Genomic DNA, 20,483 nt, shown 5'->3' on the forward strand with positions numbered 1-20,483 from the left:
CCCCGGGAACACGTGCAGGTCACTGGCAGGGCCACCCGGGGAAGAGAGGGGCACAAGCCGGGTGGACGGGCCAGGCCCTGCTGAGGCTCCCAAGCCGCCGGGCAGCAGCTCAGGCTCTCTGCAGCCAGGCAGCTGCAGCCCTGGGCAGTCTGCGTCTCCCACAGCGCGCCGCCCCGGCTCCGGCCGGTGCCGCCTCGGCCTACTCACAGCTCCGTTACACCCCAGAGGTGGCTGCACCTACCCGGGGGGCCCGGAACGAGGCGGGGAGGAGCCTGGAGCTATTTCTGGGGTGACGTGTCCCGAGTGCCCCGCCCTCAGTGGCCGTGTCCCGGTTCGGCTCCGCCCCTGCGGGAAGCCACCCAATCAGAGCCCGTAGCGTCTCATCATTGTCTGACGCCCCATCTAATCGCGTCCCTACGGGCGGGCTCAGCCTGGCGCCCCGCCCCTTCCTGCCGTGAGTAGGCGTGGCTATGTAGCGCCCCGTGCAGCACTGCTCGTTGGGGGTGTGGCTCCGCCGGGCCCCGCCCCCCGGGGCGTGGCCGCTGCCCGGCCGCACCATGCGGAAAGGCTCACGCCGGGCGCGGGCTCGCGGTCCCGATCCGGGCCCCGATCCCGGCCTCGCGCTGCCCCGCGGGCCCCGGCGCCGCTTCTCGCTGCTGCTGGCGCTGGGGCTGCTGCTGGCGCTGGGGCTGGCGGGGGTCGCGCTGCTCTGGGCGCCCGGCGGGGACCGGGACCGGGACCGCCCGCTGCCGCCCGCCGCCCCGGTGAGCGGGGAGCACGTGGGGGAGGTCCTGCGGGTGTGGGCCCAGGGGGCGGGGTGCAGGGTGCACATCCAGGGGGTGCAGGGGGAGCCCCGGGGGGGTGCAGGGTGGTCCCCGGGGGCGTGGGGCCCAGGCCGGGCAGCGCCCCCAGTTCCGTGACACAGCGGGGCCCACAGCCGGCCCCACGGACCCTGCCCAGCGCAGAGCTGCGGCGCGTGGCCGCCCTCGTGGACCTGCAGCGCCTCTGGACCGACTTCCTGACACCGCTGCTGGTGGAGCGCACCCCAGGCAGCCCCGGCAGCCGGCGTGCGCGGCAGGTGGGCACGGGTCTGGGCCCATGGGTGCAAGAGCGCTGCGGCCAGGGGCCGCAGGGCTGGGGGGGGGTCCTCTGTGACGCCGTACCCTGACACCCTCCCCCTAGCACATCGTGGACAGCCTGCGGGCGCGGGCGGCCGGGTGGCACGTGGAGCTGGACGCCTTTGAGGCGCGCACGCCGCGTGGCCGCCTGCCCTTCACCAACGTGGTGGCCACGCTGGACGCGGGCGCGGGGCAGCGCCTGGCCCTGGCCTGCCACTACGACTCCAAGGTGCTGGCGCCGGATGCCCACGGCCGCCGCTTCGTGGGCGCCACCGACTCGGCGCTGCCCTGCGCCCTCCTGCTGGAGCTGGCGGCCGCCCTGGACTGGGACCTGCAGCGCAACAAGGAGCAGGTGGGGCTGGGGTTGGGGCTGGGCCGGGTCAGGGGCCCAGACGCCTGGGCTCTCCGGGGTGCTGAGCTCGCCCCGTCCGTGTGCCCACAGGGCGCGGAGGTGACGCTGCAGCTACTGTTCCTGGACGGCGAGGAGGCCTTTGGGGCCTGGAGCGACAGCGACTCACTCTACGGCGCCCGGCACCTGGCGCAGCACATGGCCACGGCCCTGCTGCGCCCCGGCGCCCGGACCACCCAGCTGCAGGCCATTGTGAGCAGAGGGTCGGGGCATGGGGGGTGCAGCCAGGATCAGGCTGCCATGAGTCTGGACGGGGGGCACTGCCCCAGCTCATGCAAGCCCTTGGTGCCCCTTCCAGAGCCTGTTTGTGCTGCTGGACCTGCTGGGCGCCCCCGAGCCCTCCATTCACAGCCACTTCGCCCAGACGGCCCCCTGGTTCCAGCGCCTCGTGGCCGCCGGTACCTACCGCGCTCCCGGGCTGGCGCGGGGCAGGGGCCGCGCTCCTGGGCGTCCCCAGCTCTGGGAGCTGGGGGGGTTGGAGCAGGGGAAGAGCCCAGGAGTCCGGCCCCAACGCGGCTCTGTCCTGCAGAGAAGCGGCTGCACCGCCTGGGGCTGCTGCGCGCCCACCCGCGGGAGCAGCTCTACTTCCTGCCCGGCGCGCCCTACGGGCCCGTGGAGGACGACCACCTCCCCTTCCTGCGCCGAGGTACCGGCCGGCCCGCGGGGAGGGGCGGGGTCCGGGCCCACCCGCGCCTCGGCCCGGCGGCGTCCCCGGCACCCGCGTGGGCCGCCGCCAGGGTCCCGAGTGGGGGGCGGGGCGGGGCGGGGCGGGACTCGCAGTCGTGTCCCCCAGGCGTGCCCGTGCTGCACCTCGTGCCCACGCCCTTCCCCGCCGTCTGGCACACGCCCGCGGACACGGCCGACAACCTGGACCCGCCCACGGTGGAGAACCTGGCCCGCATCCTCGCCGCCTTCCTGGCCGAGTACCTGCGCCTCTGACCCCGCCGGGGCCCCGGTGCGGCCCGGCCCCGCGCGGTGTCCGTGGCGGCAGACGCGTGCGGGGGGGCAGAGCCGGCGCTGCAGCGCGGGCCCGCCCCGCCCCGCCCGGGACCCCCGCCCCTGCCGGTTACCCCGGCGCCGCCAGTGCGCTCTGCGGGCGGGGCGGGGCGGGGCCAGGCCGCTGCGGGCGCCACCGGGTCCTCCTGCCCCCCCCGCCCGGGCTCAATTAAACTGGAGCTGGACCGACCCGCTGCGCAGGTGTTGCTGGGGGGCGTGCGCCGGGGGTTTCTCACGGGACAACGCCGCCGCACGCAGCAGCTGGGGCTGGCGCCGTGTGCGCCTGCGCCGCGCCCCTGGGCCGGGGGCTGCGCGCGCACGTGACCCTGCCTGACGGACGTGTCCGGCCGCGGGGCAACCTCGGGCCAGCGGGCGGGACCCACCAGCGCCCTGCTGCCGCCCGATTGGCTGGCGCTCCGCCAGGCCCTGCCCACGTGGAACGCGCGGGTCTCGCGGGACCGCCCCCCGCTGTCTGAGGGGAGCGCCCCCCGTGCCCCCCCACGGTACCGCCCCCCCGCGGCCCGAGGGGAGCGCCCCCCGTGCCCCCCCACGGTACCACCCCCCCGCGGCCCGAGGGGAGCGCCCCCCGTGCCTCCCATGGTACCGCCCCCCGTGCCCCCCCACGGTACCGCCCCCCCGCGGCCCGAGGGGAGCGCCCCCCGTGCCCCCCCACGGTACCACCCCCCCGCGGCCTGAGGGGAGCGCCCCCCGTGCCCCCCATGGTACCGCCCCCCGCGCCCCCCCATGGTACCACCCCCGCGGCCCGAGGGGAGCGCCCCCCGTGCCCCCCATGGTACCGCCCCCCGTGCCCTCACACGGTAGCGCCCCCCGTGCCCCCCCACGGTACCACCCCCCGTGGCCCAAGGGGAGCGCCCCCCGTGCCCCCCATGGTACCACCCCCCGCGGCCCGAGGGGAGCGACCCGCGCCCCCCCATGGTACCACCCCCGCGGCCCGAGGGGAGCGCCCCCCGTGCCCCCCCACGGTACCACCCCCCCGCGGCCTGAGGGGAGCGCCCCCCGCGCCCCCCCATGGTACCACCCCCCGCGGCCTGAGGGGAGCGACCCCCGCCCCCACACCTGACCCCCCCCAGCGCCGGGTCAAGGTCGCATCAGTGTCGTCAGCGCCCCGGGCTGGCAGCATGACCCCCCCATGCCCCGACCTCACTCCCTCTTCTCCCCTCAGATGTGGGACCCGGCCTGGCGCGCGGCCCCCCCGGACCTGCCCCCCCGCACCAGCGTCTGCCAGCTGCACCCCCCCGGCCGCGGGTGAGCACTGGGGGCGGGGCCCGGCCGGTTGGGGACCCTGGGGCGTGGGGGGGGGCAGCGGCCACGCGTGACGGACGGGTTGGGACACGGCAGTGCGAGCGGGGCGATCGCGAGAGTGTCGCGGGGCGGCTCTGATGCGCGTCAAGGTCCTGGCATCGTTAGAGCTCGTTAGCGCCGTCTGGGTGGGCAGCACGCCATCCCGCCTGACTTGGACGGTGTCGCTGAAACAATTCCCGCGCCTGAGCGAGCGTCGGCACGAGGACACCCTCGCACCGAGCTCGCGTCTTGTTAGAGTTCGAGAAGAGCTGGCCCAGGCGGGCTGCGAGCGGGGAGCTCACGGAGCCCCGCACCGAGCTGCAGGAGGTGCCGCGAAGCCCGTTGCAAAGGGCCGTTCCCGCCTCGCGGCAAAGCGCCTAGAGGAGTCGGCCGAGCCTGTGCGGCACTCCTAGATCCCGACCTGGATCCGGCCCCGCCGCGAGTGGCTCACCGCTTGCTCTCTCCTCCCCGAGCAGGAGACGACGCAGCAATTACACGGCTGTGCTCCGGGAGCTGGCGCAGATGCTGCCCGGGCCCCTGACCTCCAGCTACAAGAAGCTCACCAAGGTAAGGCTAGCGGCTGCCGCTGGGGATGAGGGGGAGCAGGGCAGAGCTGCGTCTGGGGTGGGGGCCGCTGAGCGCCCGCTCGGGCAGCAGCGCCTGCCGGTCCCGGAGGCCACGGCCTGGTCCTAACTGCTGCCCCCTTTGCAGGCTGCTGCGGGGGCAGGGGCTGTGCTGTGGGCTCCAGCGCTTTGCAAAGGGAAAGTTCGCTGCTGGAGCAGCTCCCTTCAGACACCACAGCTAAAGGGAGGCCGTGGGTGTTGGCCTGGTACCAGGCAGGATGCAGGGGAGGGCTGCACCTTAGAGACCAGCTGAATCCCAGAGCTGTGGGGCTGGAAGGGAGCTCCGGGGGTCACATCCAGTCCAGCCCCGGCCTGAGGCAGGATCAGCCCAGACAAACCCAGCATCAAACCTCTGAGCAACGCGACTGCCAGCCCTGACACCACCCCAGACACCACCCAGTCCTGGCCTGAGGAAAGCGGGGGGCGCAGGGGCAACGTCCTGCTGCTGTAAGAGGTTGTCAGTAGATGCTGCAGGGAATCCAGGCCCAGGCCAGGCCTTGCCCCCACTGCAGAGGAAGGCAACACCCTGCAGTGTGGACCAGTCTGAGCAAGGGGGAAACCCCTTCCTGCCCCCAGTGTAGCATGGGGCTGAGCCTGAGCGCAGGGGTGAGACCCTCCAGCCAGGACTCTGCGGGGTTGGTGCCACAACAGCACTGGCACAGCCCAGCCCCAGCCCCAGCCTGGGCTGCAGCGGCACCCAGTGCTTGAAACCCCCCTGATACATGCAGCAGAAATGGGGAGAGGATAACTAGCAAAGCTCAGGAACCTGGGACACCCCCGTAGTAGGGGGGTGGGTCCCCAGTGATGTGGCCCCCAATGATCTGTGGTCCCAGTTCAGACGTGGAAGGGAGCTTCGTAGCAGGTAGGGAGCATGGGTCCAGACCCCCTGCAATCACGTGGTTGGGATGTCTGGGAGGCTTTCCTGGGCCGTGGCCAGGGTTTCTGTGATGGGAGGTGGGTGGGAAGTGGCAGTGCAGGGCCAGGGAGGCTGGCTCAGGGCGGGGCTCAGCTGCTCTGGGTTAAGAGGTGGCGCGCACACGCGTGCACATGCAGAACCCAGATGTCTGGGACGTGCAAATGCACCCCCACGCCAGCATGGACACATGAAACCCTCCCTGGCATCTGAGATGCACATGCCCACACAAAATCCCAGATGTCCTGGACACACCTGCGCACACACTCCTGCAGCCCAGATGCGCAGGACATGCACACAGAACCCAGGCATCCAGCACACACATGCCCACACACACAACCCAGGCATCCAGGGTGTGTACACAAGCACACACAGAACTCAGGCATCTGGGGAACATGTGCAGAACCCAGGCCAGGCATTTGGGACACGCACACACATATGCACATGCTCCCCCCACCGTGGGCGCGGGCAGTGGAGATGCTCCCAGGGAGGAGGAGGGCAGAGGCCCTTGCCTGGCACTTGCCCTGCCCAGGCCCTGCTCCGAGCTGCAGGCCCGGGCAGGGGCTCCATGTCCCCAGTACTGACGCTGAGGCCATCCTGTGTCCCACCCCCGTGGCAGAAGGAGATCCTGCTGCAGGTCCTGCGTTACATTGAGCACCTGCAGGCCAGCATCAGCACTGCCAAGGCCCTGCTTCAGCTCCAGCAGGCGGACAAGGAAGGTGAGGGTCTGGGGGAGCGGCGGGTGCTGGGCAAGAGCAGACGGAAGCTGGGTGGGAGCAGATAAGCTCTCAGCACTCTCCATGCACAGGGCCACGTGCACACCCACTCATTCCAGCCCCCCTGCTTCTGGCTCCTTGTTCCCCGGCCTGTCCCAGGTGCTGCCTCGTAAGAACAGAACAGCCATGTCTGGGGTCAGACCCTGCGTCCCGTAGGGAAGGAGGCTCTGGCTGGGAGGGTCCCCGGGGACTGCAGGGCAGCTTTCCTCGCCCTGTTTTCCTCCTGTGTCTGAGCAGAGCATCACTGGGCAGCGTCCCTGGCCCCTTGGACTCGTTTGCAGGCCAGTGGGCACTGTCCGGTGCACCCTTGGCACTCTTGTTTTGAACCTTTTAACCAGAACTCCGATCCCTTTTCTTTATGATTTGTCCCAAGGAATCTGTTGTCATCTTTTCTTGTAGCCTCCCCGCCTGAGGGAAGCCAATTAGAAACTTGGTGGGCTGGGCCCACATGACTGAAGGACGACAAATGGGCCTGTGTCCCGTGGCGGCTGGAAGGGAGAGCGACTGGGTCTGAGCAGGGTTTCCCCTGCTCCTCTCTCCCTTGCAGCCTACAGCAGCGAAGGTCCAGGTCGCTCCAGTTTGGAGGCCGTGCCCCTCACTCCCATGCTCAGTAGGTCCCAATGCCCCTTTCCCCCGGGCACATCTCCAGCCCCATTGTGAACCTGGCTGAACTCTCAGCGTCCCCCACATCTGGTGCCCACAAGCTCGCCCTTTCATCCCGCGCTGGGGGGAAAAGAACTTCCTTGTGTCCATATTAAACTGCCGCCCTGCTCGTTTCATGCCACGACCCCTCATTCTCGCGTGGTGAGAGAGTACATCCCTCTCGACTTTCTCTTCGCCTTGAAGTGTTTTGCAAACCCTCGTTCCGTTCCCCCTCGGCTGTCTCTCCTGAAGGGAACAGGCCTGGCCTCGTAGCCTCTCCTTCTATGGAAGCCCCTCCAGACTGCCAGACGTCCTTGTTGCTCTTTCCTGTAACAAGGATGATTCATGGTAGGAATCTGCTAATGAGGCCAGGCCTGCTCAGTTTAGGGGGATGCGATAAAGGTTTACATGGTAACCACTGCCTCCCTGGGGCTCGTAGGTCCCTTACTGCTAGAATCAGTGCTGTGAGCTGTGCTGTTCCCAGCGCTGTGGTGCTGAGGTCACCTGCACCCATGAGGACTCGATGGCTTCTGACTCCCTGCCCTGCCTTGTTCTGCAGGAGAGATGAGCAGCAGAGGGGTCCTCTTGGCCTGTGCCCCCCGCGGTCGCTCTAGGCCCCCCGGTGCCTGCACTGGGGTTCCCAACTGCCTCTTCTCTCCCCTGCCATGCAGGGTCAGGGCCCACGGAGCCGGGGGCCCACAAGCGAGGCCTCTGTGATGGCACCCCGCACCGGAAGAGGGCCCAGGGCCTGGCCCCCTGCACCAAGCCCCGCAAGAGGAAGCGGGCCCACCCCCCAGGTGAGGGGGACAGGAGGGCAGCCCCTCAGCTGGGAGCGCAGACCCCTACTTATGGGGGGAGTAGCAGGCAGGACTCTGGTTCTGCCCCTCTCCCTGCCACTACCATGTTGGCACCCATCCCTTGTGCCTCAGTTTCCTCAGCTCATCCTGCTGAACTTGTGGTCAGGGTGGGCGTCTGCCTGGGGTCCTGCCCCCCCAGGTCCCTTCCAGCCCTGGGGTTCCTGGGTTTGTGGGAACTGGGGGCAGCGAGCCCGTGACCCGGGCTAGTGCCTGGCACTCTGGAGCTGTATCCTGCCCTGGTGACTTTGCCTTCGTAGAGCGGAGAGTGCCAAGCAAGGCCACACGCCAGCTCCTGGTCCAGGCACCTGATGCGGAGCAGGATGCGGGTGATGCCGATGAGCTGCTTCTGCCATGGTTTGACACCACCTTGCTGGAGATGGCTGAGGACGGGGTTCCCTTCTGCACAGCAGGTCGGACTTGCACCAGCCCTCGGGGGGTGGGGGGGGTTGTCCTCTGGGCTTGGGTGGGTGGCAAGGGGCTTTTACCCCCACAGCACATTGCCAGCGCGAAGGACTGTAAGCCCACCTATGTCAGCGGGGCCAGGCTAATCCAGCCATGGACCCAGAGAAGCCGTCAGTGGGTGGCATCAACCTGGCTGGGCTGGCAGTGACCTAGCACCTTGTCATAGGCTGGCACGTGAGCCATGACCCCCAGGGCAGCCAGGACGCTGACCTCTGTGCCACCTGCGAGGCCCAAATGGCAGGCAGCGAGCAGATACGGGACCAGGACAGGCCGCAGCTCTCAGTGCAGGGGTAGGCATTTGAGTGGAGGGGGGACCTTACCCCCTGGGGCCCTGAGAGCAAGCCAGAGATGGACCCCACAGCTGAGTGCAGCCTGTGGTGCATGGGGGGCTGTGGGAGGCCTGGTAGAGCTGCCGTGGGGGCTGTCTCCCGCAGGCAGGGGCAGCAGGAGCTGGTGCACTACCATTCCTGCTGTGAGGAGGAGGACACGGAGCCTGACGCCGGCCCCTGGCTCTCAACCCAGTCCCCTGCATGGAGCTCCTGCGGTAAGTGGCCAGGGGCACCCCCAGCCGGTGCTGCCCGCATCCCCCCCGCCCAGCTCAGTGCCAGCGGCTCCATGGGGAGACTGAGACTGGGAGTGGGGCAGGGCAGGGTGGGAAGGGGACACCTGCCCCATGGACATCTCTTCCTGTGTCTGCAGGGAGCTTGTTCCTGTGCTCCCCAGGCAGCAGAGATCCCGGCCGGGCTGGCTCGGACCTGGGCTTGAGCCCCTCGCTCCTATCCTCGCCTGGACGCCTGGTCCCGCACCACTTCTTGCAGGCTAGCCCCGAGGAGATGTCTCAGGGTAAGGGGCGCAGGCAGAGGCACCCATGGAGGCAGCCTGGAGCTGGCCCTGGCCCTTCTCCTGCCTCCCTGGTGTGATCACGTCATCGTGGGGCCCCCTGCTTATGCCTCCATGTGCCAAGAAGGGGCAGCCCCACGATGCCTCCCTTCCTGGCACAAGGTATGGCCCCATGATTGCCACCCCAGTGCTTCCCCTCCCTGAGGCCACGGGCTGGGGTCTCCTAGGGAAGCATGTAGGGGCCCCTGTCTGGATGCCCCCTCTTGTGCCCCTGCAGTGCTGTTCCAGGATGTGGTTCTTAGCCCACCACCCACCCCAGCCTCCCGGAGCCTTGCAGGGCCCCTGCAGAGAAAGGTAGGTGGGGGGAGGAGCCCCCCCCAGGCCTCCACTCCCCTGGGCTCAGGGCCTGTGGCAGTGATGGCACCTGGGCTCCTTTGCCAGCCGTCCCAGGGATGCTTTCCCCTTTCCAGACCCCCCCACATCCTGGACCCCCTTTGACTCACCCCCCCATTCCAGCCCCCCACCGAGCTTCCTGTCTTGCCCAGGCGGCGATCTCGCTGGACCACTGCTACCTCTCGTATGGTGAGGCGAGTAAAACCAGCTCCAGCCCCAGCCCAAAGCTGATGTCCTGGAGCAGGCAACTCCTGCAGGAGGTGAGAGCAGGGGGCAGAGGGTAGGGGATGGCTGCAGGGTCTAGGACCCTGCCTTTGGGGCTGGCGTAAGGGACACTGGCTGGGAACAACTGGCTGGGACTGAGGAGGGTGCTCAAATGCCGTTCCCTTCCTTGGGGCCCAGCCTAGCCTAGCCTTTCCCATGTTTCCCCTACAACTGCTCCACCCCCAGCCCCATCTCTGCATCCACAGGCCCCCTCTCCATGTTGTCAGGTCCCACCAGCCCCATCTTTGCAGTCCCCAGCCCCGTCTCTGTGCCCCCAGGATTCCCAGCACGGGCTGGACGGCTCTGAGTCCTCTGGCGACGAGGCCGGCGATAGCACGTGGACCCCACCCAAGCGGACCAAGGTGGTGCAGGCCCCAAGCCGCAAGAGGAAGAAGTGGGTGAGCGGGAAGGCACCGATGGGCACGGACAAGCCCCGCTTGCCCCTGAAGAAGAAGTGTGTGAATGGCTTCATCATGTTCTGCCGCCTGAACCGCAAGCAGTACATCCGGTGAGTGGGGGGTCCTGGCCCTGCACACATGGCCCTTTGCTTCCAGCCCTTGTCCCCGGCACCGCCGCTGGAAGTCACTAGCAGGGCCCATGCAGGAGGACCCCTCTGGGGTCGGGGTCCAGGGGGATTGCTGACGAGCCCCGGTTCCAGGTCGGCCGCCCATGCGTGGAGTCAGAGCTCCAGGGGCAGCGGGAGCCTGCCCAGTCGGTAGGGGAGGGGAGCGATGGGTGCAGACACACAACGTTGTCTGGCAGGGGAAAGTGGGGCCACTCCTGCTACGTGCTCACTGCCTCTTTCCACGCGTGGGCTGGATCAGCCCAACCCTCTGTCTGTGGGACTCCCATCCCCCCACGCCAGCCCGCTCTCGGCTGGCGGAGGAGAGTGGCGGGGGGCAGCCTCACCGCTGGGGTGGTTGAACCCCGTGGAGGGCAGCAGGCTGCTGGCGTCGGGGGCACCTGGGGTCAGTGGCCTGTGTGTGCCATCCCGCAGTGCCTGCCCGGGCCTGGCATCCACCGCAGCTACCAGGGAGCTGGCGCAGCTGTGGCGTGCCATGAGCAAGCAGGAGCGCAGGCCGTACTGGTGAGCAGGGCCGAGCCGGGGCAGGGTCGGGGGGTTACACCCTGGTACCGCACGGGGAGATGGATGCGGGTCCTGGCTCCCGGCCCTGCCAGGCTGGACTTGTGGGCAGGGCCGGCCCCGGGGCCCTTCTGGGATCTGGGTGGAGGCGGGTGGGGGTCACACTAGAGCCCCCCCCCACTCTGCCCCTGCAGCGTGCGAGCCCGGAGATTCAGCCAGCTCAACAACCGCATTGTGCGGCCCGACTCCGCCAGGGCTGAGGACGAGGACGAGGACACGGAGCCCCCGAAGCCACTGCACATGCTGCTGGCCGAGAAGGCCCTGGGGTCCTGGGCGCCCTGCGGCCTGGCCCCGCCCTCGGCCTGACGTGGTCGCAGCCCCGCCATCCCCCCCAGTGCCTGGGCCATGCGGGAAGGACCAGACCAGGGCTTGAACCCTGACCCTATTTATTCTGCCTGTTTGCAGCCTTCTCTCCCCGCGGCCCCGTTAGTGCTGGTATTGCCACGGCTTGCGGGGCAGCAGGTTTGGGTGCCTAAGGCCCGTGGGCCGGCGCTAGTCCCCTGCCAGGGGTTGTGAGCCAGGGCACCCTGCAGCACCCCCAGGCACGTTGTCGGTTTGAGCAGTTCCCCGCCACCACATTGAGCTATTTATTGGGTTTTGAATAAAAGTGAGCGGGATCCTGTCTCCTGTCTGACTGAGCTCTCCCATGCCTGGGCCCTGGCAGGGAGCCGCTTGGCGGCACGTGCTTTCGGGGTAACGGCCGACCCGGGCAGGGCGGGGGGCTCGCGCCGCCCCAGCGGGGGCTGCACCTGCACCCCTGGGGCTTCCCCAGAGCCAGGAGGGCGAGGAGCCAGCAGTCCCTGCGGGCACGGCGGGGTGTCGCGACCCGGGGCAGACGCTGGGCGCAGGTGGGCAGCAGAAACGGCGCGGGGCGGAGGGACTGCCGCGGTGGCGGCGCGGGGCGCTCAGGATGGCAGCGGGCACCGCTCAGGGCAGCAGCCGCAGGCGCCCTGTCCTGTCCTGTCCTGCCCGGCGAGCCCCGCAGCCGCGAGGCCTGGTCCCGCACGGGCTCCCAAGATGGCCGCGCAGGCCCGAGCGGGAGCCCTGCTGCAGGCACTGGGGAGGGGAAGCTCCGAACAGCGACCCCGGGGCCTCAAACCACCGGGATTTCCCCCAAAACGCAACTTCCCACCACGTGGACGCCTCGCACCGTCCCAGGGTCGCAGCAGCAGCCGCCAGACAGTTTATATAGAATATAGATATATTTGTGGATATATAGACTTCGTACAGTACCGGGATGGACAGACACAGGCGAGGTTAAAATAAAACAAAAACGAGAACATGGGGACACGACCAACGGAGAAACCTTGTAAAAAAAACGAAAAGTAAAAACAAAAGAACGAAAACCATCGGGTAGGAATGATTGTTCTTGACACACAATGGTGAAAAAAATGACCGTGAAATGCACGAGTACCTGGGAGCGGGCCGGGCGGCCGGGGGCCGCGCCGGCGCGGGGCCGCGAGCGTGTTTCCAGGGCTGGCGGCTGCTCCTTGGGCGCTGCGGGCGGCACGTGGACGGAGCCGCGGGCGCGCGGGACGACGGGCCCGGGCGCGGGCTGGAGCCGGTCGGTCCCGACAGGGGCTCAGCCCGTGGCCTCGGGGAGAGCAGGTCCCTCGCGGCGGGATCCCGAGCCATTGGGATCAGCACCAGCCGGCGTCATGGGGCGGCCCCGGTAAGTCTCTGCCTGCCCGGGCCCCGCGGCTGCCCCTTGTAGTGGAAGTTAAAAAAATAGTTAAATACAATTTTCATACAAAAAAGGTCCCGTTTCCGGGGAGGGGGTTTGATCCGTGGAAAGTCTCGGGCTCGGCCGTCCCAGCCGTGGCCGCAGAGCACATCCGGTGCAAGCGAGCGGGCGGAAGACGCGGCCCCACGGGGCCTGGAGCTGCTGGTGCCCAGAGGCGAAGGCCACGGGGAAGGGGAGCAGTGACCAGGGCCTGGGGGTGGGGAAGGGCCCCTCCCCCAGTATGGGGGCGCGGGCTGGGCTGGGCGCACAGTGCTGCGCGTTCCCCTGCCCACGGCTGCACCGGCACGGGCAGGCAGGGTCCAATCGATGGGGAGCAGGGGCCCGGTGGGCCGCAGCCCCAGAGACCTGCTCCCCTAGCACCAAGACCCCCGCCCCGTGCAGCCGCCAGCCCGGCCCCCTGCTCAGGGGCGGGCAAGACACTTAGTGTTTTAAGGCAAGGGGTTGGGGGCTCCTCGGCCCGGGCAGCAGCCGGGGGCAATAGGGCGCTGCTGCCCCCAGCTCCGTAGTGTTTGCAGGCGGGCCGCTCCGCTGCTCTGTCCTGCCCCGGGGCCAAGGGGGGGGTGTAGTGTTGGGGGGCAGAGGCCAGGTCCCCCAGCCCCTGCCCAAGGCACGTGGGGTCAGGACCCCTCCCTGGAGCCCTCACAAGTCCAGGGGGTCCTCCACGGGCACGGCCTGGAGCTGCGTCAGCACCTTCTCGCCCGAGTCCAAGGCCTCGGGGTCGAGGGGGTCAGCGCCTGCGCTGCCCAGCAGCAGCCCCTCGCCCTCAGGCAGGCGCAGCAGGCCGCCCTGGCCCCCGTCCAGCACCTCCACCGCCCCCTTTTCCAGCTCGAACAGCCCCTCGGTGCCCGGCTCCATGCCCGCCGCGCCGGGCCACACCACCATGCCCTCCTGGGCAAAGCTGGAGAGCAGGCCTGGCTGCTCCGCGCCGAACGCCAGGTCGGCCGGGGGCCCCGCCGCGCTCTCCGCGGACAGGCCGGAGCCCTGCAGCCTGGGGGCGGGGGCGGGGGCGGGCAGCGCCTCCTGCTTGATGGGCACGGCCAGGCCGGAGGCGGGCGCAGGGAGCACCGGGGACACCAGCATGCTGGCCGGGAAGGTGGCGGTGAGGATGAGCTTGCCCTGCTGCAGCGTCACGCCCGTGAGGATGGTGCTGCCCCCGGGCACCGGGTTGGTCAGCAGGAAGTTCCCTGTGGGGAGGAAGGAGAGGCAAGAGCACGGGGGTCAGGCAGGGAAGCCGAGGCGGGCTCCCCCCCCCTCCCCGACCCGTGCAGGCCCGCAGGGCGCGCGGCAGGTACCTGGGCCGGCGGAGGGCAGCTGCAGGGTGGTGACGCCCACGTTGGTGTTGATGAGCTGGACGCTGCCCTGCCCGCCGGCGGCCGCCGGGGCCCCCACCTTGAGCGGGGCGGCGCTGGCCAGGATCTGGATGGGCCCCACGCCCTGCTGCAGCGTCACCACCTGCGACGTGGGCACCACCTGGGGCAGCGAGAGCAGCTGGGAGCCCTGCGCCAGCGGGGGCAGCGAGACCAGCTGCGGGGCGGCCGCGGGCCCCGGGCCCCCGGGGGCGGGCGACACCTGGGACAGGGGCAGGTGCACCACGGCCGGCAGCACCTGGGGGGCGGGCGGCGGCGAGGCCACGGCCAGCACCGGGCTGGGCAGCGCCTGGGACAGCGGCACCAGCTGGGGGCCGGGCTGAGCTGGGGGGCAGGGGGCCTCGTCCCCGGAGGGCACCGCCTGGGGCACCCCCTTAGCCTCGGGCGCCTCGGCCAGGCCCGGCGCCGCCTCCGCCTTGGCCGGCGGCTGCTGCCCCTCGGCCTTGGGCGCCGCCGGGGCGGCGGGCGGTGGGGACGGGTGCCGGGGGCCAGCGCTCACCAGGGCGGCACCGTTGAGCAGCACGGGGGGGCTGGGGGCCACCGGGCTGAGCGTCAGGGCCTGGCTCTCGCCCAGCGCCAGCCCGTTGAGGAGCACGGGCCCAGCCGGCGCCCCGTTGAGGAGCACGGCGGGGGAGCCGCCCGTCAGGAAGTTCCCGTTGAGCAGGATGGGCGAAGCGCCCGCGCCCGCCGGCAGAAACAGCCCCCCCGCCGCGGCCGGCGCCCCCTCCGCCACCCCCCCGCCCGCCTCGCCGTCCTCGGGGCCCCGGCTCGACTCGTCCTCGGTGCTGGGGTTCCCGTCCGACTCGCTGCGGGGAGAGAGAGGAGGGCCACGTCAGGGGCGGGCACCAGCTGTGCGCCCCCCACCGCGTCACCCCCAGCCTGGGCAGGCAGGGACCCTGGAGACCCCGAGACGGGGGAATGCGGCTCTAGGGGCGCCGGGCCTCTGTGGGGAGGGGCTCCGGAGGCAGTTGTGGGATCGGGGGGGCTGGGCTGGGACCCTGGCGCGCGTGGAGCCGGGCGGGGGCCCTGGGAGCACACCGCACCTCCGCCCATATAGGGTCCGGGGCTGTATGGGGTCTGCGGAGGGGGCAGGAGTGGCGCCGCGGCTGCGCGGCATCCGGGAGGGCCGACAGGGGCAGGGGGGTCACGGCCTGCTCGGAGGGGCCAGAGCCCTGTAGGTGCAGCGGGCGCACGGGGCCGGAGCCACGGCTCTGAGGGCGGGCGCGGGGCCCGGGCGGGCAGGGCACGAGGTTGCCGCCAGGCAGCGGGCGCGGAGCAGGATGGGGCGCGTGGCCAGCCCGGGACTTCCGTGGCGGAGGGGCTGGGGGTGCTGTAAGGGACCGCGGGGGCCAAGAGCCTGCAGCGCGGGGCCGGGGCCGGCGCGGACACCCACCTCTTGCCGGCGGCGCCGCTGCGGTCGCGCTGGCGCCGGTTCTTGAACCAGTTGCTGACCTGCGTGAGCGAGAGCCCCGTGTCCCGCGCCAGGCGCCGCTTCTGCTCGGGGCTCGGGTAGCGGCTGCGGCCGTAGGAGGCGCGCAGCGCGGCGCGGGAGCGGCGCTTGAAGCAGTACACCGTCTCCTCGCCGTCCCAGATGGTGCGCGGCAGCGGGAACTTCTTGCGCAGCCGGTACTTGTCCACGGCGCCGAGCGCGCGGCCCCGCGCCGCCTCGGCCTCGCGGTAGCGCGCGCGCAGGTAGAGGTCCTGCAGGAAGGCGTGGTGCGGGGCGCCGAAGGGCCGCGAGCGCACCAGGCGGTACAGCTCCGCGAAGTCGCCGCGCTCGAAGGCCAGCAGCGCCCGCGCCTTGGCCAGGCTGTCGCCCGCGCCGCCGCGCTCCGCCCGCGCCGCCTCGCCGGCCGGCAGCGAGCCCACGAAGCGGCCGAGGCGCGCCGAGTCGCCGGCCTGCAGCAGCGCCTCGCACACGCACGACACCTGCTCGGGCGAGAAGCGCGGCGCGGGGGAGCGCGGGGCGGCCTCGGCCCCGCTCGGGCCGGCCTGCGCCGCGGGCTCGGCGGGGAAGGAAGCCATGTTCAGGGCTCGGCGCCGCCTCCCGGCCCGGCCCGCCCCCGCCGCCGCCCCCCGGCCCGGCGCCAGGCCCCCGCCCGCCCGCCCGCACAAAGGGGCCGCGGGCCGCGCACACGCGCCAGCAGCACCCGCAGCGCCGCGCGGGCCGGGCGGACACGGCCCCCGCGCCCCCCCGCGCTGCGAGCGCCGGGCACGGGCGGGGCGGCGGAGCCGGGGCCTGCCGGGCTCGGCCGGAAGCGCCCAGGCCGGGCCCCGGGCCGGGGGGGGGGGGGGCTCCGAGGAGGAGGAGCCGACGCCTGGGGGCCCCGGGGGCCGGGGGCCAGCCTACAATGCGGAGCCCCCCCGCGCCAGCGCCCCCTGGAGGAGGCCCCCCGCACAGCGCGGGGCTAGCCGACCCCGCCTCTTCCGAGCTCAGCCCCGCCCCGTGATGAGAAGCCCCGCCCCTGGAGGCGGGTCTGCCCCGCGCCACCCAGCCGGGGAAACTGAGGCAGAGCCGAGCCGGGCTCGTCCCGCGGGACCTCCGGGGTTAACGCGCCCCCCCGGCCGGGGGGGCAGACGCCGGGCTGCCTCGCGCAAGGCCCGCCCCGCCGTGGTGTCAGGGCTAGCGGGGGCGGGGCAGAAGGGGTTAACCCCCCTCGCCCCCCCGCCCTGCCCCGGGTCTTCCCTTTAAATGGGCAACTGGTGTCTGCGCCTGCGAGGTGCCCGCCCCGCGCCCCCCGCCGCCGCCGCGCGCAGAGCGGGCACGGCCGGGGCGCGGGCGCGATGTCGGCCGAGGTGCGGCTGCGGCGGCTGGCGGCGCTGGCCCGGGACCCCGCGGCGCTGGGGCTGGAGGCGCTGCTCGACCTGCTGCTCTGCGTGACCCGCGAGCTGGGCGCGGCGCCGCTGGCCCGCGAGCCCCACGTCGCCGACTTCCTGCGCTGGGGTGAGGGCCGCGCCGGCGGCCGGGGCTGCGGCGGAGTGAGGCCGGCCCCGCGCCGCGATGCCCCGCACCCGGCCGGAGCCCCCCACTCCCCAGCGCCCCGCGGGCTGGTGCCGATGGGGCGGGGTGGGGCTGCGCCCGCGGATGCGGGATGGAAACTGGGCCCGCGGCCCGGATCCTCCCGGGACGGGAGCTGCCCCGTCCCGAAATAGCCCCGTTTATTCCTGTTTATTCCCAGCGCTGGAACTGGGATGGGACCCAGGCGGCCGGGCCGCGGCAGCCGCTGTTTCCATTGGGGGCGGAGAGCGGGCACTGCTGGAGGGCGTCCGCAGCCCCTCCCCGCGCTCCGGGCCCGGGCTGGCGCGGGGGGCACACGCGCGGGGGGAGGGAGCGAGGTTAACTCCTTCCCTGCCGCGGCCCGGGGGATGTCCGGGGCCCCGGCCGGGATGCGGTGCTGAGCTGCCCCCACCCCACCCCACCCCACCCCCGCAGCGGAGCCGGTGGCCGCCCGCATCCAGGAGCTGCAGCTGCGGCGCGACGACTTCGAGGTGCTGAAGGTGATCGGCCGCGGCGCCTTCAGCGAGGTGAGGGGGGCTGCGCCGAGCACCCCCGCCCCCCCTCCCGGGCCTTTTGCGGGGATTCGTTAAAAAAAAGTTTTAAAAGTTTAAGAGTGAAAATAAAAGGAGAACAGGTGCGGGGAGCGGGTATCTGAAGCCCCCCCAAGCGGGTGCGGCAGGTCCCGGGCCCCCGTCACAGGGTGGTCCTGGCCGGGGGGCTGTCTTGGCCGGGAGGGTCTCTGGGCGGTCCTGGCTGGGGAGGGGGTCCATGCCGCGCCCCCCCCCAGGTGGCCGTGGTGCGGATGCTGCGGACGTCGCGGATCTACGCCATGAAGGTCATGAACAAGTGGGACCTGCTCAAGCGCCGCGAGGTAGGCGGGCGGGCGGGCGGGCGGCGGGGGACCGGGGAGGAGCCCCCGGTGTGGTGCGGGGGCTCAGCCCCGGCGGCCCGCAGGTGTCCTGCTTCCGCGAGGAGCGCGACGTGCTGGTGCGGGGCGACAAGCGCTGGATCACGGAGCTGCACTTCGCCTTCCAGGACCACGACTATCTGGTGAGCGCGGGGCCGGGGCGCGGGGCGCGGGCGCGGGGCGCGGGCGGCGGGCTGAGGCCGCGCTCCCGCAGTACCTGGTCATGGAGTACTACGCGGGCGGCGACCTGCTGACGCTGCTGAGCCGCTTCGCGGACGGGGTCCCGCTGGAGCTGGCGCGCTTCTACCTGGCCGAGCTGGTGCTGGCCGTGGACTCCGTGCACCGCCTGGGCTACGTGCACAGGTACGGCGCGGGGGGCGCGGGGGGCCGGGGCGCGGGGGGGCGCTGACGGCGGCTCCCTGCAGGGACATCAAGCCGGACAACGTGCTGCTGGACCGCTGCGGCCACCTCCGCCTCGGCGACTTCGGCTCCTGCCTCAAGCTGCGGGAGGACGGCACGGTGAGTGCCCGGGGGCCCGGGGGCCGGCCCGGCCCGGCCCGGCCCGGCTCGGCCCCGGCGCTGACCGCGGCCCCGCCCCGCCCCGCCCAGGTGAGCTCGGCCGTGGCCGTGGGGACCCCCGACTACCTGTCCCCCGAGATCCTGGCGGCCGTGGAGGCCGGGCCCGGGGCCGGCTCCTACGGGCCCGAGTGCGACTGGTGGGCGCTGGGCGTCTTCGCCTACGAGCTCTTCTACGGGCGCCCGCCCTTCTACGCCGACTCCGTGCTCGAGACCTACGGCAAGATCCTGCACTTCAAGGTGGGGGGCGCGGGGGGGCGCGGGGGGGCGGGCCCCCGCCCCCCGGCCCGGGCTGACCCCCTCCCCCCCGCCCCCCAGGAGCACCTGCGGTTCCCGGCGGGGCCGGCCGTGCCCGAGGCGGCGCGGGCGCTGATGCGGGGGCTGCTGTGCGGGCGCGAGGCGCGGCTGGGGCGCGGGGGGGCCCCCGACTTCCGCCCCCTCGGGCTCTTCGCCGGCCTGGACTGGGACGGGCTCCGCGGCAGCACCCCGCCCTTCGCGCCCGGCTGCGGCGCCGCCGCCGACACCTCCAACTTCGACGTGGTGGAGGAGCGCCTCACCCCCGCCGTGAGCCCGGGGGCGGGGGCGGGGCCGCGGAGGGGCCGGGGCCGGGGCCGGGGCGGGCCCGGGGGGGTGTAGACGGGCGTGCCTCCCCCCCCAGGAGACGCTGTCGGACGTGCTGGAGGAGGCCCCGCTGGGCGTGCACCTGCCCTTCGTCGGCTACTCCTACACCTGCTCTGCCCTGCAGTAAGGACCGGGGCGGGGGCAATGCGGGGCGGTGCAGGGCGCGGGGGGCGCGCGGGCTGAGGCCTCCCCCGCCCCCGCAGGCAGGACGAGCCCCAGGACCAGGACCAGGACCAGGACGCTGCCGAGGAGATGGAGTGTGACAGGGGGGCGCCCCCCCAGGGCCCGGCCCCCCCGGAGGAGCTGGTACGTGGGGCAAGGGAGAGGGGCGGGGGCTGGCGGGCAGAGCCCCTGCCCCTGGGGGCGCAGGGGTCCAACCCGCTCCTCGCCCCGTAGCCGCCCCCTCCGCCCGCCCCGGACCTCGCCGCCCCCCCGGAGCTGCAGCGGTGCGAGGGGCTGGAGCCCCCCGGGGCCGGCGCGGCCGCGGCCCCGGCCAGGTGAGGGGGGCCCGGGGGGTGTCGCTGCCCTGTGCCCCGCGGGCGCTGAGGGGCTGCCCCCGCCCCCTGACGCTCCCCGACCCCCGCAGCCGCCTGCACGAGGCCGAGGCCCGCGACCGGGAGGCGGAGGAGGCGGCGGCGGCGGGGCCGGCGCAGCCCGCGGCAGGCGAGTGCGGGGCCGCGGCCCTCGGGCGGGACGTGCGGGCGGGGGGCAGGCCGCGGGGGCTCGGCTGCCAGCACCGCGCCCGCCTGCTGCTCACGCCGGGGTGCGGGCGAGCGCGGGGCACGGCCGGGCGGCTGCAGCCACGGCGGGGGGGGGCGCTGACCGCGGTGTCTCCGCCAGGCCGGGCCGCCCCGGCGCCAGTACCCGCTGGGGGTGCCCCTGGCCCGGCACCTGCCGCTCTTTGCCCGGGTAGGTGGCACTCCCGCCCCGCCCCCCACCGCCGTCCGGGGCCTCGGGGACAAGGCCCCGATCCGGGGCCACGGCCGGCGGGCGTTGGCTGGATCGAACCCCCTCCTTGCAGGTCCCTAGGCCGCGCGTGGAGGAGGCCGGGTACCTGCTGCTGTGCACGGGGGCCGCAGCCCTCCCACCCCACGCGCCCTCCTGAGCCCTGGGTCCCCCCTCCCTGCGGGGGAAACTGAGGCACAGAGCAGAAGCAACTGCACCACGGGGCTGAGGGGGAACCCAGGAGTCTGAAGTGCCCCCACCAGCCTGCCCTGGGGGGACCCAGGCATCCAGCTCTGTGCCCCCATGACCGCGCAGCCAGGCGCGGAGGGGCCCCCCCGCCCTCGGGACCGCCCCACAGGCACCGCCCCCCCATGGATGGATGGCAGTGTTGGCACCTGCCTCTGCTCCCCCAGAACTGCCCCCCCGCAGCAAGGGGGGCGCTGAGAGTGGGACATGGTGGGACACTAAAAACTGAACAATGGAGCTTGGCTGGAGCCTGGTTTGTGGGGGGGGGGCTGATTCTGGCGGGGGGGCAGGATAGGGCACATGAGCTAAAACGCAATTAGCAGCTGAGGGCTTATTTGCA

At 72.3% G+C, this 20,483-nt stretch overlaps 4 protein-coding genes across 16 annotated transcripts; 3 read left to right on the forward strand and 1 right to left on the reverse strand.

Annotated features, from left to right (window-relative positions):
* The first annotated feature begins 67 nt into the window (after positions 1 to 67).
* On the forward strand, positions 68 to 2,712 carry QPCTL (glutaminyl-peptide cyclotransferase like). The gene is made up of 7 exons (XM_090056199.1): positions 68 to 764; positions 938 to 1,078; positions 1,183 to 1,470; positions 1,561 to 1,719; positions 1,826 to 1,925; positions 2,057 to 2,173; positions 2,321 to 2,712. Exons 1-7 carry the CDS (start codon positions 558 to 560, stop codon positions 2,464 to 2,466), a joined length of 1,158 nt encoding a protein of 385 aa, XP_089912325.1. The 5' UTR covers positions 68 to 557; the 3' UTR covers positions 2,467 to 2,712.
* On the forward strand, positions 2,600 to 11,361 carry MEIOSIN (meiosis initiator). 10 transcript variants are annotated; one of them, XM_090056107.1, is made up of 14 exons: positions 2,600 to 2,724; positions 3,707 to 3,789; positions 4,302 to 4,392; positions 5,981 to 6,080; positions 7,451 to 7,576; positions 7,894 to 8,046; positions 8,265 to 8,388; positions 8,533 to 8,642; positions 8,798 to 8,941; positions 9,216 to 9,292; positions 9,484 to 9,591; positions 9,802 to 10,103; positions 10,593 to 10,682; positions 10,874 to 11,361. In XM_090056107.1, exons 2-14 carry the CDS (start codon positions 3,707 to 3,709, stop codon positions 11,043 to 11,045), a joined length of 1,680 nt encoding a protein of 559 aa, XP_089912233.1. In that variant the 5' UTR covers positions 2,600 to 2,724; the 3' UTR covers positions 11,046 to 11,361. The 10 variants fall into 10 exon arrangements, with proteins under 10 accessions (XP_089912233.1, XP_089912231.1, XP_089912232.1 ...); XM_090056105.1 differs by lacking the exon at positions 2,600 to 2,724 and adding an exon at positions 2,838 to 3,026; XM_090056106.1 differs by lacking the exon at positions 2,600 to 2,724 and adding an exon at positions 3,486 to 3,506.
* A 153-nt stretch (positions 11,362 to 11,514) lies between these two features.
* Positions 11,515 to 16,188, reverse strand: SIX5 (SIX homeobox 5). Its single transcript, XM_090056140.1, has 3 exons — positions 15,244 to 16,188; positions 13,776 to 14,656; positions 11,515 to 13,667 (listed from the first exon to the last, which is right to left on the reverse strand). The coding sequence occupies exons 1-3, from the start codon at positions 15,873 to 15,875 to the stop codon at positions 13,123 to 13,125; spliced, it is 2,058 nt and encodes a 685-aa protein (XP_089912266.1). The 5' UTR covers positions 15,876 to 16,188; the 3' UTR covers positions 11,515 to 13,122.
* Positions 16,188 to 20,380, forward strand: DMPK (DM1 protein kinase). Of its 4 annotated transcripts, XM_090056164.1 has the most exons (14): positions 16,188 to 16,794; positions 17,284 to 17,375; positions 17,636 to 17,719; positions 17,803 to 17,898; positions 17,970 to 18,118; positions 18,181 to 18,274; positions 18,365 to 18,571; positions 18,650 to 18,895; positions 18,990 to 19,075; positions 19,156 to 19,258; positions 19,349 to 19,449; positions 19,539 to 19,615; positions 19,793 to 19,861; positions 19,974 to 20,380. In XM_090056164.1, the coding sequence occupies exons 1-14, from the start codon at positions 16,635 to 16,637 to the stop codon at positions 19,979 to 19,981; spliced, it is 1,572 nt and encodes a 523-aa protein (XP_089912290.1). In that variant the 5' UTR covers positions 16,188 to 16,634; the 3' UTR covers positions 19,982 to 20,380. The 4 variants fall into 4 exon arrangements, with proteins under 4 accessions (XP_089912290.1, XP_089912292.1, XP_089912291.1 ...); XM_090056166.1 differs by lacking the exon at positions 19,793 to 19,861; XM_090056165.1 differs by lacking the exons at positions 19,539 to 19,615; positions 19,793 to 19,861.
* The last annotated feature ends 103 nt before the right edge of the window (positions 20,381 to 20,483 follow it).

Source organism: Crocodylus siamensis, chromosome 6 (assembly GCF_052110815.1).
Source record: "Crocodylus siamensis isolate JL-2025a chromosome 6, ASM5211081v1, whole genome shotgun sequence".
Taxonomy (NCBI): domain Eukaryota; kingdom Metazoa; phylum Chordata; order Crocodylia; family Crocodylidae; genus Crocodylus; species Crocodylus siamensis.